Source organism: Pieris napi, chromosome 4 (assembly GCF_905475465.1).
Source record: "Pieris napi chromosome 4, ilPieNapi1.2, whole genome shotgun sequence".
In the NCBI taxonomy this organism is placed as follows: domain Eukaryota; kingdom Metazoa; phylum Arthropoda; class Insecta; order Lepidoptera; family Pieridae; genus Pieris; species Pieris napi.
Window position 1 is genome coordinate 11,534,161 of NC_062237.1, and position 13,090 is coordinate 11,547,250.

At 33.5% G+C, this 13,090-nt stretch overlaps 1 protein-coding gene across 50 annotated transcripts in view; it reads right to left on the minus strand.

Annotated features, from left to right (window-relative positions):
- The window catches only part of LOC125049047 (perilipin-4), a 33,296-nt gene that overhangs the window by 16,398 nt on the left and 3,808 nt on the right, over nt 1-13,090 (minus strand). For 49 of the 50 annotated variants that reach the window (XM_047648063.1, XM_047648102.1, XM_047648095.1 and 46 more), the window contains one exon: nt 2,301-2,312. The exons of the other annotated variant lie outside the window; for it this stretch is intronic. In XM_047648063.1, coding sequence (XP_047504019.1) covers nt 2,301-2,312 — 12 coding nt within the window. The remainder of the gene's footprint in view (nt 1-2,300; nt 2,313-13,090) is intronic. 50 annotated transcript variants of the gene reach the window in all.

Genomic DNA, 13,090 nt, shown 5'->3' on the forward strand with positions numbered 1-13,090 from the left:
TCTATTACATAAAATTACATAGGAGCACTACCTGCCCCCGCGGACTTCGTTTCGCCTTAATATGTTGGCTTAGCATACCTTTTAGAAGTTACAATATACCAACATATGGAACATTTTGCTACCCCATAGAGGTTATTCTATTTCCGGAACAAAGATTTTCCAATTTGTATCACTCAGAATACTAATCCTCAGAATACAAGGAATAAAAAAAAATACTCGAATTGGCCCAGCCGTCTACGAGTTTTGAACAGCAACATATTTTGCGAATCATTTTTATTTATATAGTAACATTTTAAGATTTAATTGGGAGACGGCCAACTTCCAGTTACGGAGAGGAAACCAAAAGAAGTTACTCGCAATACAATAAATATGATCAAAAGTCAAAATCATTTATTCATATAGGTAACACAAAGACTTCTGAACGTCAAAAAAGAAATACATATTAAATGCTTCTAATTTTACATTTACTGCCTGTTCTCAAATCAAGGGCGTAGAATGGAACAATAGCAAGAAACTCTCCGCCACTATTTTTAATCGCCAAGTTTTTTGGTTTACACAATGTAAGGAGCTGCAGCCATTACACCATGTTCCACATCAACAATCATAATAATAAAAATACAAGTGTATATAAGTCTCCCAGACAGTGCAGGTTATCGATTACCTCAAGCGGTCAAGGTGACTTGCGATTGTCAGTAAAAACAGGCATTTACGAACTCGCTACCGACTTAAAAGGCTTCGTATATATCAAAAATGTATTTTGGGACATGTTTTTTTAGTTTTAAATTGCTTACACAAAATTTATCTCTGTTATATTGACTAGGTAATAAGTTAGTGATTATTAATAGAATGGTTCACCTGTACTGCTGAGGCCCTGGTAACACAACCCTGAAGGTTTAAGATGAGGTATATCTTAATATATATAAATTACGTGTCACGTTGTTTGTCCGCTATGGACTCCTAAACTACCGAACCGATATCAATCAAATTTGCACACCGTATGTAGTTACCTTAAAAGATCTCCTTTTAAGCTATCCTTTACATCTTAATTTATACCCGCAATATTATTTGATTGCAAGTATTTGTTTATTATTTGATACAATTCTAACAGATGGCGCTGTGTAGAAAGTACCAACGTTTCACATAAGCTACAATTTAATGGCATAACCACCAAAAAAGCATGGTGGTCCCCATGACTGGTGTTCTACCGTTTCCCTTGAATACGTTACTACTATCGAATATAACTAAAACCTTAGCCACAGCAACGCTTGGCCGGTCTGATAGTGGTTTTATAAATATAAGTCGATCGTTTATTGAGAATACATGAACAGTGTGGAAAAATTATGCTCAGTATTTTCTTTCATCGAAGAAGGGATATTTTCAAATCGTACCTCCATATCGGTGAAACCTCAGTAAACATTGACCCTGACGACCTGTTTTTGACGGCGTGACGCACTACCTGTATAGGAATGACATAAGCTCACGCAGCACCTGAGCAATAGAACTCGTCTGGCGTCACGCCTATCGCAGTTTGTTTCAGGTCGTAGTCATGCTGGTTTTAAGGCAAACGGGCAGGAGGCTCATCTGATTAAGTGATACCGCCCATGGACACTCACATTGCCAGAGAGCTCGCAAGTGCGTTGCCGGCCTTACAAGAATTGGTACGCTCTTTTCTGACCCTAAGTCGAATTGGAAAATACTATAATTGGATCTAAATCATAGTTTCGTTTAGAATCTCACACTTATAGATTCATCCAGCCCTCTGATATGATTTAATATCAATATACTGGCCCTGATTTGATTATTAACATCCAAAAGATGCATTCTATTTGGATCCTTTTAAGAAAGTCAAAGAACAATTAAATCCGAGTTCTTTTTCTTGTATGTAAACCTAAAAAAAAATAATTCAGAAGAAACAGTTTTCATGTTTACGCAAAAATTATTTTATTATAAATTTACTAGTGGACCCCACAGACGTTGTCCTGCATGATATTTCAAGCTATTAGGATATTAAAGTATGAAAGTACCGACTGCAGCGCCACCTGCCGGGCTGATTTGTGAATCTAAACCATTCCCAGATCCCCTTGAACACACACAAAAAATTTCATCAAAATCGGTCCAATCGTTTGAGAGAAGTTCAGTGACATACACACTCACAGAAGAATTATATATATAAAGATTTCGTTTAATTGAAACAGGAAATAATGTTACCATTTAACTATCATAATTATTTTCAAGGTTTATGGTACAAATTGGTGGTGAAGAAGGAGACAAACAAATTAAATACTGGTTTTCGCACTCACCAAGGTTCTTGTCTGTCAGCATTGAAACATAGAAAATATAATTTAATTATATTCTTATTAAGTCTAAATACCATGCCATATGAATCATGCTACGATATCTACTTTGTGAGAATTATGATAAAGTAGCAACTACGTGCCTTAAAACGACTTGTCGTCTAATTGCCTTAATTAAATGTCTTATTTCAAAGTGACATAGATTTAACTTTTAAGCCTTAAGGCTCTATCCGGTCGCCAAACTCGAAAAAAGTACATTGTTTCTTTCCATTTTTCGTCATTGTTTCTTGAAGTAGGGCGAATGGAAAAAATATATGGTGGAGTTGAGTAATTTATTTATCCATTTTGAAAGATCGATACACGATATAACTTCGCTCGATAGAAAAAAAATCCAAACATAGCCAATTCTTAAGACTTTGAATTCATTTTATGACGAAAATGTATATAGAAATTTACACGACACATTTTATCGCAAGCCAAGTATCCATGTCATTTAAAAAATTTGATAAAATCACATTAATTTAATGTTTTACATAACTAATTGTTATTACGGGCCGGCGCGCCTCAGTGCTCCAGCTTTCTACTGCGCACCGCTGTCCACCCCGAGACACTGGCACAGCAATTCGTGCTGGGATAGGGCCTTAATGCTGAAGCGATGCGAAGCGGGTAGCTGGTTCCACATGGTGGTGGGCGGCAAAAATTGCTAAAACGCTCAGCCCTGCGATTCTGTAACTCACTTTTCGAACTCACACAGCGGTTTTCGCATCGGCGGTCGCTTTGTGAGTGAGAGTGAGTTACAGAATCGCAGGGCTGTTCTGGAACGCCGGACGTCGGGGTATCACTATACTATGATTGTTTTGGTTTTCCACGTGTTTCTCCTGATTTTTATGAGCTTATGATGATTACGTGAGTTTAATAATATATAAATAATGATTTGTTACTAATCTAACTAGCACTAAAACTACTCAATAATTATTGTTGATTAAACTTCAGTGGTAAATATTATTATGGTATTATTCTAAGATATGAAAGCATGCAACGATACTATTTAAATTTTTATTGACGTTATTGTGTTCATAAAGCGTAAAAAACGTAATAACAGACGCAAACCTTATATAAAAATATATTGTCAGAGCTAATAATGAGAGAGTTTTGATGATATCAAATTAAAATATCATTTACTAGCGGCCCGTCCCGGCTTCGCACGGGTGGAAATTTATTTTTAAAATTTTGGCATAAATGGGACATACCTAATTAATAATGTATTTAGCAATAGTGTATCGCTCTAATTGCTCTTTTTCTCTTTCTGTCAAATAGTGTTTACGCTCTGCTGAAAGAGATAGATGTTAGTCGCCTGTGGATATGGAAACCTCATGGGTCAAGGCCTCCTCCAACCCTTTTCAGATATCTCTTATCTTTGCCAATAGTTTGCCAGTCTTTTCCTGCTATTTCTATCAAGTCCACCTTTTTTTCTCACTCTTCTTTTCAGGGGTGGTCTCCATTGTGTTGTCTTTAATGTTACAAGACAAGCCCATTGCCAAATTTCAATTAGCTTGTGGCTTAACATTTTTTATTTTATTATTTATTTATTTATTTATAAGAACACTCCTGCCCTAACAGGCGACCATAAATTGACAAGAGTGAACAATAAGTGAACAAAAACATATACCAATAAGTTTTTGATACAATCATTCTTAGCACTAACGTAAAATACTTCGAACAGACTTATTTAACTTACTTATTTAATACAAGTTAATCAGGTTATTTGTATTTTTAAGCGACGCAAGATTCTTGGCTGTGATATTAGATTTTATTGGTTTCTTCCTATTGCACCTACGCAGATCAGTATGGACCAGTGACCGGTCATACTAGTGCAATGATCTAGATTGTCTTGGTTAAAATAGATCAATCTAATTCAATAACTGTTGTAAATAAGTTTCCGCATCGAAAATATTCAATTAGGTTTAGGTATGTCATAAAAAAGCTCTTAAAACTTTAAAACCATGTTAAAATGAGTACCTATACCTATTTACTTCGATATATTATAGTACCTATATATCGAAGTAAATAGGGTATTTAAGGCTCAAAAGAAATGTATTAGAGCAATTTGTGGAGCAAACTGTCTTGATAGTTGCGTACCTTTATTTAAGAAGCTCAAAATTTTATCTCTTCCATGTATATTTTAGAGATATCCTTATTCGTGCACAGAAACATACATATTTTTAAGTCGAATGTAGAAGTTGAAGTAAGAAGTAGACATGAGGAGAAATTGGCTGTGCCAAAAATCAATCTGGAACTGTTTCGGAAAAACAGCTTTTGTATGGCAATTAAAGTCTACAATAAATTACCAAAAGAATTAAAAGATCTTCCGTCTAGATTCTTTAAAAAGCGACTTAGTGAACTACTTTTAGAAAAAATGTACTATTCAATAAATGATTATTTGCATGAAACACTGTAATTGATATAAAGCCAATGATGTATATAATATAATAGACTAGTTAATATAAGAATTGACTTTGAATAATAATGTGAAATTCTTTAAGACAAATTTGCGCGCCATCGTGTGTGGCAGAATATGTGAACGATTTACGATTGTATCACCTTAACATTTTGTACCATATTCTTGCAAAAAATAAATTATTATTATTATTACAAATTTGAAGTTTGTTTGATTTTCTAAGCAAGTAGGCGGTAATCCTTTCTCTCTAAGAAATGATTGCTTCAATGCGGCTGAAAAGTGTTTCAGATCCCAAAGGCATCTGCTCAGTGGAGCTCACAAAATGCCCTCCGTCAGCAGTCACCGATTCCGAATACGCTCGTTGTTATCTGTTTCCACCAGATAAATGATTTATTTCTGTAAGTAGGTTTTTACAAACACTTTTACACGTCAAACATTTTTTTTAAACTAGATGAGATCGACGTTTCCTATCTGACTACTCTGAGAAGAAACGCCGAAACAAACTCAGAGGTCACAGTCTCTTTTAAAGTCCAGACATAACTAACAAGATTATGTGAAGACCATGTAGATTGTAGTCTGAAATGGTCTTTTGAGGAAAGAACCACACAGATTGAGTGGACCTGTCAAGTCCAAAGACAAGACATTTGGGTAGGCCGCATAAATTACTCAAACTGTCAGACTATGACTAAAACTGAGAAAAGGATACAATAAATAAAAAACAATGATCCACGTAGTCTTCACATTCACAATAATTAAAAATAGTATAAGTAATACTTTACAAAGTAAATATTCATTTCATTGTACATAGAGTATGTAAAAAGGTTCCCAAACTGCAATATATCCAGTTCTGGATATATTGCAGTTTGGGAATTGCAGTTTGGGAAGACTGATGGAAGTGGTTTTATTTTTACAGTAGAAGAGCAAGTTTGTTTGTTGTTAAAGGCAGTATGTAATTAAGTAAAGAGAGATGGAGCCAATTGGAGGAGGCCTATACTCAATAAGAGGTCCTTGAAAAATATATATATATACTAGCTGATCCGGCAAACGTCGTTTCGCCATGTATATCATTTATAATAAAAAAATAGGGGTTGATCGTAGAGGGGTGAAAGTTAGGGGTTGTATGTATTTTTTAATGCTGTATCATAAAAAAATAGAAATTAAAAATTTTGTCTAAAAACTAAAAATAAAAATTTAGGGGTGGACTACCCTTAACATCTGGCGGGCTGATTTGTGAATCTAAACCATTCCCAGATCCCCTTGAAGACACACAAAAAATTTCATCAAAATTGGTCCAGTCGTTTAGGAGGAGTTCAGTCACATACACACGCACACAAGAAATATATATATTAAGATTATGCGTATTTAATGTAAATTTTTCAAGGAATTAATGAGGCTTAATTATTATTAATATAAGTATCGCTCGCACGGTGAAGGCAAACATCGTGAGGAAAGTCGAGGGCGTGTGTCAGACACAGGAGGCTGATCACCTACTTGCCTATTAGATTGAAAAATCTAGAACCAGATTCAGAAATCTAAGGCCCAGACCTAAAGAGGTTGTAACGCCACTGAATTTATTTTAATATAATTATTAGTTAACTCGAAAATGACGTCATGTGCGTTAACCATGACACGGAGACGGTTCAAAAACTGACAAATTAACAATGATTATAATCTATCATAATCAGTTTTTAATAAGCCGACCTTGATTTTAGCCAAGATTACTCAGAGATAAGCATAATTTGGGGCGACATGGTAGCAAAATATTGTTGACAATGAAAGTTTTTATAAGAAAAGTCCAAACTAAAATGTCCCTTTTTGTCAAATTGTATTTACGCTGTAATACGACGCATACTTTATACGGGGTAATTAGAATTATTCATATTTTATGAATAAGGGAGCGTTCAAGTATTACGTCACGTAATTTTTGTAGATTATTGACAACCCCCCCCCCCCCCCCCCCCGTGTAACGCGCCGTAACGTTTTTCTGTAAGAAGTATAATAAAACGTTTCGTGATCACCTAGTGACTCTTTATACCTAAAAGTTACAATTACGTTTTGTAAAGTACTGGAAAGTCAAATAATATTAACAATAACGCGTAATTCAATCCCCTCCCCGCATCGTAACGTTTTACAAAAGGCCTTTACACCAAGGGAGGGGGCTCCCTCCAAAATTCATTACTTAATACTTGAACGCTCCCTAAGGAGTATTTAAAGCGAATTAATTTTCTATTCTAGGAGAGTGTTTACTAAGGAGGTAATGTGACTGTAGCATATATGCTATAGAGAAGTGTTTCCCAACGTGGGGCCCACGCCCCACAGGGGGGCAATTTGATTGTTCGAAATCAGCTGGGTATAAAACAACGTGGAGATTTGAGACTGAAGCTAACCAAATTGTAACCTAATATTAAATTTCTGTCCAGCAAGCATCAAGCATCTCACTAAACTAATATAGAAAAATCTTTATTAAAATTTGAAGTTTTTCATAATGTTTTGAAAATTTACTAAATATGTATAACAATTTCCTAGTGATTTCTTCCTTAAACCTATCATTTAAATGTTTTAAGTGAACAATTTAATTTATCTATATATCTATATATATAAAAAGAAAATGGTGTACGTTTGAGGCTCTTTCACGCCTAAACCACTGATCGTATCGACATGAAACTACCACCATTCGATGCGAAATTTTTCCTAGATGGGTTATGGCTATTTATTTTTTTAATTCCAACGTTCTTTCATTTTTTTATTTCTGTTTTACTTTTATGAAAATTTTTCCCGCTAATAAAAACAAATAAGGCTTCCTAGAACCGCAAAACGTCAACATCTGTTAAAAACTCGATTTTCGAAATATTTCAATTTTCTTAGCGGGAAGTTAAAAAGAAGAATAATAAAAATATGAAAAAAAATAAAATAATGAAACATAAAATTTATTTTAATTCGTCCAGCAAAGCGGGCGCGAAACGGCTAGTATTATTATATATATAAATTATGTATGTTACATACGTATAATAGGTAAGGCATGGCACAAAAAAGGTTAGGAAAGAAAAAAGGCTATTCTTTTCGTATAAATTATATGTGTATATAATTCGTCAAAATATTTTATAACACCAATAAATAAAAAAACATGTGTGTGTCATGTGTCACACAGAAGGCTATGTATATATATTAGAGAAAGAAGTAGACTTAGAAAGTGATACCTATTCATAACTATGAGGTACTGGAAAATAAAATTATATAACTTCTAACGTTTATAATCGTAATTATATATTATAAATAGCAGTCCGAGCAGTGTAGGCATAATGATTACACAATTCTAATCCCTGAGGTCGTAGGTTCGATCAGCTGTGCACCAATGGACTTTCTTTATGAGCGCATTTATCATTCGCTCGAACGGCGAAGGAATCGTGATTCATTCCTTAGACCCAGAGTCGATGGCGTGTGAGGCCCAGACCTCAAAGTTTGGAGCGCTACTGTTTTTTAAATTAATAGAATTTTTTACAATTATATAGTCATTAACGTCCGTTATATATAACATATGCCCGAATCAAAGGCCACTCGAACTATACTATAAATACAGCCGACTCATTTCATTGGAATGTATACAGGAACATTGTAAGTTCCTAAACATTGAATATTGCGTAAACCGAATGCATGTTTTTATTTTATTTGTAGTGTACGGTTCTTTGGTCATCGGGTGGTTTAGATAAGAGGATTTTAAATTTACTCTATATAAAGCACTCGCGTACAATTGAATATAAGCGAATTAATTAAATTTTAATTGCTATGTAACGAATGAATGCAATGTAACAGGCTATACTCAGTGGCGTAGCTAGGTGACCAAGGGCCCTGGGGCAAATTAAAAAATGGGGGCCCACTGCTATGTTTAATCAATGTTTATTAGGTTTAATCAAATAAAAATATGAAATATACAAATACTTTAAAAATGATTTACACGATTTATTAAACGAACATCGAAGAATAATAAAATGCACATATCACTAGGCATAACTTTTGAGTTTCTCTCAAATTAATGTCTTGATTAAAGTGGGGTTGCAACTAGTCATATTTATTTTGAAAATGGGAGAAATTTCCAAAAGTTCAGAATGATCGGAACTTCTGGTGAGGATTCGAGGGCCCCCTGAGTTTGAGGGCCCCGGGGCACTGCCCCGCCTAGCCCCTTGGTAGCTACGCCACTGGCTATACTCTCGGGGCGTAACTCCCATGATTTAGTTACGCTTATAAAACTAAGAAAGCCTGAGTGAGCCATGTACTGCCTTGGCTTGTACATGTAAAATTTAAGTGAGTTCGGATCTATGTGCCTAAATATAATATACAATCGCTTTCGCGCTTTTTATTAATAATTTTAATTTAATTATTTTAATTGTTTAAAGAATCTCATACTTGGGCATTTATCTTGCTACCTTGTAATTAGCTTACTATATTAATTTGATTCAGTATCCTTAGGATTAAATTTATTTATTATAATTTTTTTATAATATAGTTTAGTATATTATAATTCTAGTGTTACTTATAATTTTATATTTTGCTAATTTGGTTATACAGTATATTAATTATCCCAAGGTGCCTTTATAGCGTGGGCGAGTAGTTTGGTAACAATTATAAATATTTATTATTATGACATTATGTTAATATTATTATAAAAATTAATATGACATTTGCACGCCTATTTTTATATGGCTGATTGTGCGGATTTTATAATCAATCTATCTAAATGTACCACTTTCTTTGAAAATAAACAATTTATATAATGTTGAATTATTTATTTTATTTACAATGAAGTATACATTATTTACAATTTTCTTAACCTAGTAGATAGTACCGGTGACCCCAGAGCACTGGCACTTTCCTGGCTCAACGAATAAGTATCGCAATACAGCGAGGAAATGCTGCCAGCGTTAAAGGTACACTGCCACAGGTACCAAACTTTTTAAATTTGTTTTGATTTTCTTTTAAATAATTTTTAACTATTTTTATTATGACTTTGTAACGATTTATTAATATTATTATGAGTGGTAATGGTATTTAATTCCCATTGCTAGGGTTGTCTAGAAGAAATTGTTTGTTAGCAATAAGGTCGTTGCTTAATAAACTATATTACCTGCTTTGTATTTACGTTACGTAACGAAGTACAAACAGATAATATTGATTTTTATATATTGTCAAGCTCATTTAAAAGTTTAATATTTATTTTTGTATCATCTAAGTCGCTATCAAATGGTATCTTTAGGCTAACACCAAAAGTCCAAAAGGAAAAGTCTATTTTGAGACATACAATTTATGGTACACCAGAAACCGTTGGACTAAATCAAGTGAGACTAATACTTTATCATATATAATTTATTACGTTATCAAATACTTATGGCGTCCCTACTTGAATGCGCAAAACAGTTTTGATATAATTTAATATTTTGATAATAAACTTACAACAAAGTTACATTTGCCAAATGTTAATTACAGAAAATTTATAAATCTAATTGTAAGTTAGTTAAATGTAAGTTTATAAATAAAATAGTCGAAGGTTAGTCAATGCAAAACAGTGTATTAGCTTACTTATTGCGTGTAAAATGATACCAGAGTTCCTGTTTCATAACAATTGATACATTTCACATGAATAATTGCAAATTCTTTGAATAAATGATTAACCCACAAGTTACCGTTCAGCGTTAGATTTTTTGTACTAAAGAAACTGGTTCGAATTGAAAAGTTCTTCTGTTCTGATCCATCACGCCATTCTTAAAAATTCCAAATTCAAAAATCATTTAATCCTATAGGCACATTGTACACTTATGACTCGTCAGTAAAGAAATACAAATTAATGCTTCTAATTTTACATTTAGTGCCAGTTCTCAAATCAAGGGCGTAGAATGGAAGAGAAGAACTGGCAATAAACTCTCCGCCACTCTTTTTAATCGCCATGTTTTTTTTTACACAAAGTTTGTAAGGAGCTGCAACCATTACACCATGACATTAAGATGTCCTTAAGATGATATGAAACCTTTTCGCTACTAAACTTCAAAGTTGTACGATGAAACTTGAGCAACGGTTCGACAACTATACCAAAATACGCCAAAAAACGCACTTTTTTCGCTCAATGCTTTTTCTCTTTGCCCTTTCGTTCAACCAGTTTCTTAATTTAAAACTTTCGACATTCACTAACAATTTTAAGCAACATCTTCTCAACCTGTCCTATGCACAAAAAGTATCTTGTGCATCAGTAGTTCAATTATAAAATTGTAAGTGTTATGTAAAATTTATTAAGTCAATTACCATTAAGAAAAATCATTAATATGTCAAATGGAAGAGGCTAAACAACTAGAAAAAAAGGGTGCGTGTACTTATGTACGCGCGTAAGAAGTTATACTTCTTTGGCATTATTAAAAATAGTTTTTGATTGCATGCAAATAATTAATTACAATTAAATAATCAAAGACTGGAAAAGGAGTCATAGTCAATAAAGTTCAGTTTACATTTGAAAAATTAAATTTTTATTATTATTCTCTTACATTAAGTGTAACATAAATTCTATTATTATTCGAATGTTGTTTTCAAATGCCAATGCCGTAGCATCTTCCGTAAGCAACTTCATTCTGTTAATTTTGTGTTACGGTGCGCGCGCATCGTACAATTTCACTCTCATCAATTTTTCATAACGCGCCTAAAGAAGTATAACTTCAAAAACAATACCTTTTTCAATTGTTTTTAGCAGCATAAAGAAAAAATTATTCGTTATTCAATTGTTTTTGACGCGAACGTTCTCAAATTGTTTGTCGTCACCTTGTCTGGCGATTTTATGACCCAGTTGGTCTAGTTCCAATATCGATCGTGTTTCCTCAGTTCTAGGAATTCCACGCCATAGCTGTTAGCTATGTTGCAAATATAGTCTATCATAAATAATTATTTGTATTTATTCTAGAGAAAATTTTAATGAAAATGAATTCTACAGTTTTCATTAAAGAACATATATATTATGTCTCCTTACATTACAGCATACATACATTTTAACAGAAAAAAAATAAGCAATTTAGTTATTCTTAATAAAGTTTAGGAATACACGTTATATAAAATACAATTGTAAAACTCACAATAACTATTAACAACGAACAAAATATATAACGTTAATAAATGAACCTTTTTGTATATATATATATGTATTCTTTGGCTTTAGTATAATTATTTTTGGTATATATAATTCAGTTAGGTGTATAAGTAAGAATGTAATAAATAACAATAAAGACATTAGGTTAATAAATAGTGACTACACGTGAATGATGTCATTCGGCCATTAGGAAGCTTGGTTCGCCTACTGCGTAATTGTGTAGTCATAGGAAGAAAAATAGATAAAGTACAGCAGAAGTAATGGCCTAGCGCAGTGTTCCCCAACGTGGGGCCCATGCCATGGGGCAATTTGATTGTTAAGGGGGGCAATCGAAATCAGCTGGATTTAACACAACGTAGATACTTGAGACTGATCTCTGTGCATAAAGCGCAAGGATCTCAAAGCTCAAGCTAAATGAATATAGAAAATCTTTATTAAAATTAGTTGGAATTTGAATTATAGTTTTTCATTACTTATTGTTTCGATAACAATTTCCTAGTAATATCTTCCTAAAATCTATCAAGTGAATAATTCAATTTTTTTATGTATAAATTATGTATGTTAATAGTTGTACGCGTTGGCACAAAAGTAAACACTGGCTGACTATAAAGTCAACTTTGAAGTCGAACGTTCTAATCAAGGACCAATGGACATTCTATGTGGGCAATTAACATTCGTATTAAGAAAACGTAATTAAACCGGCATGCTTTTAGACCCTTACATCCAACGGTCCAGCACAAATAACAAGAAACACAGTGAAATATCAGACCAAGAGAAATTGTTGTAGCGCCATTGTTATTTTTTATTAATACAGCACAATCAAAATATTCCAAATATATTTTGTAAATAATACCGTCAATATTAACCTAGTGAAGTAATTACAGCAATAGGCGCATTGGGAAGGCCCTACTATCGCTAAGTCATGAATCATGAATGTTCTAGAACTTGCCAAGTATTCGTATAAAAATAAATAAATCATTGGCGCTACAACCTTTTAAGGGCATCAGATTTTTGTATCTGTTTCATGATCATTTGACAATCTAATAGGCAAGTAGGTGATCAGCCTTCTGTGCCTGACACATGTCGACTTTTTGGGTCTAAGGCAAGCCGGTTTCCTCACGATGTTTTCCTTCAGTGTTCGAGCGATTGATAGAAGTCCAATGATGCACAGTCGGGGATAGAACCTACGACCTCAGGGATGAGAGTCGCACGCTGAAGCCA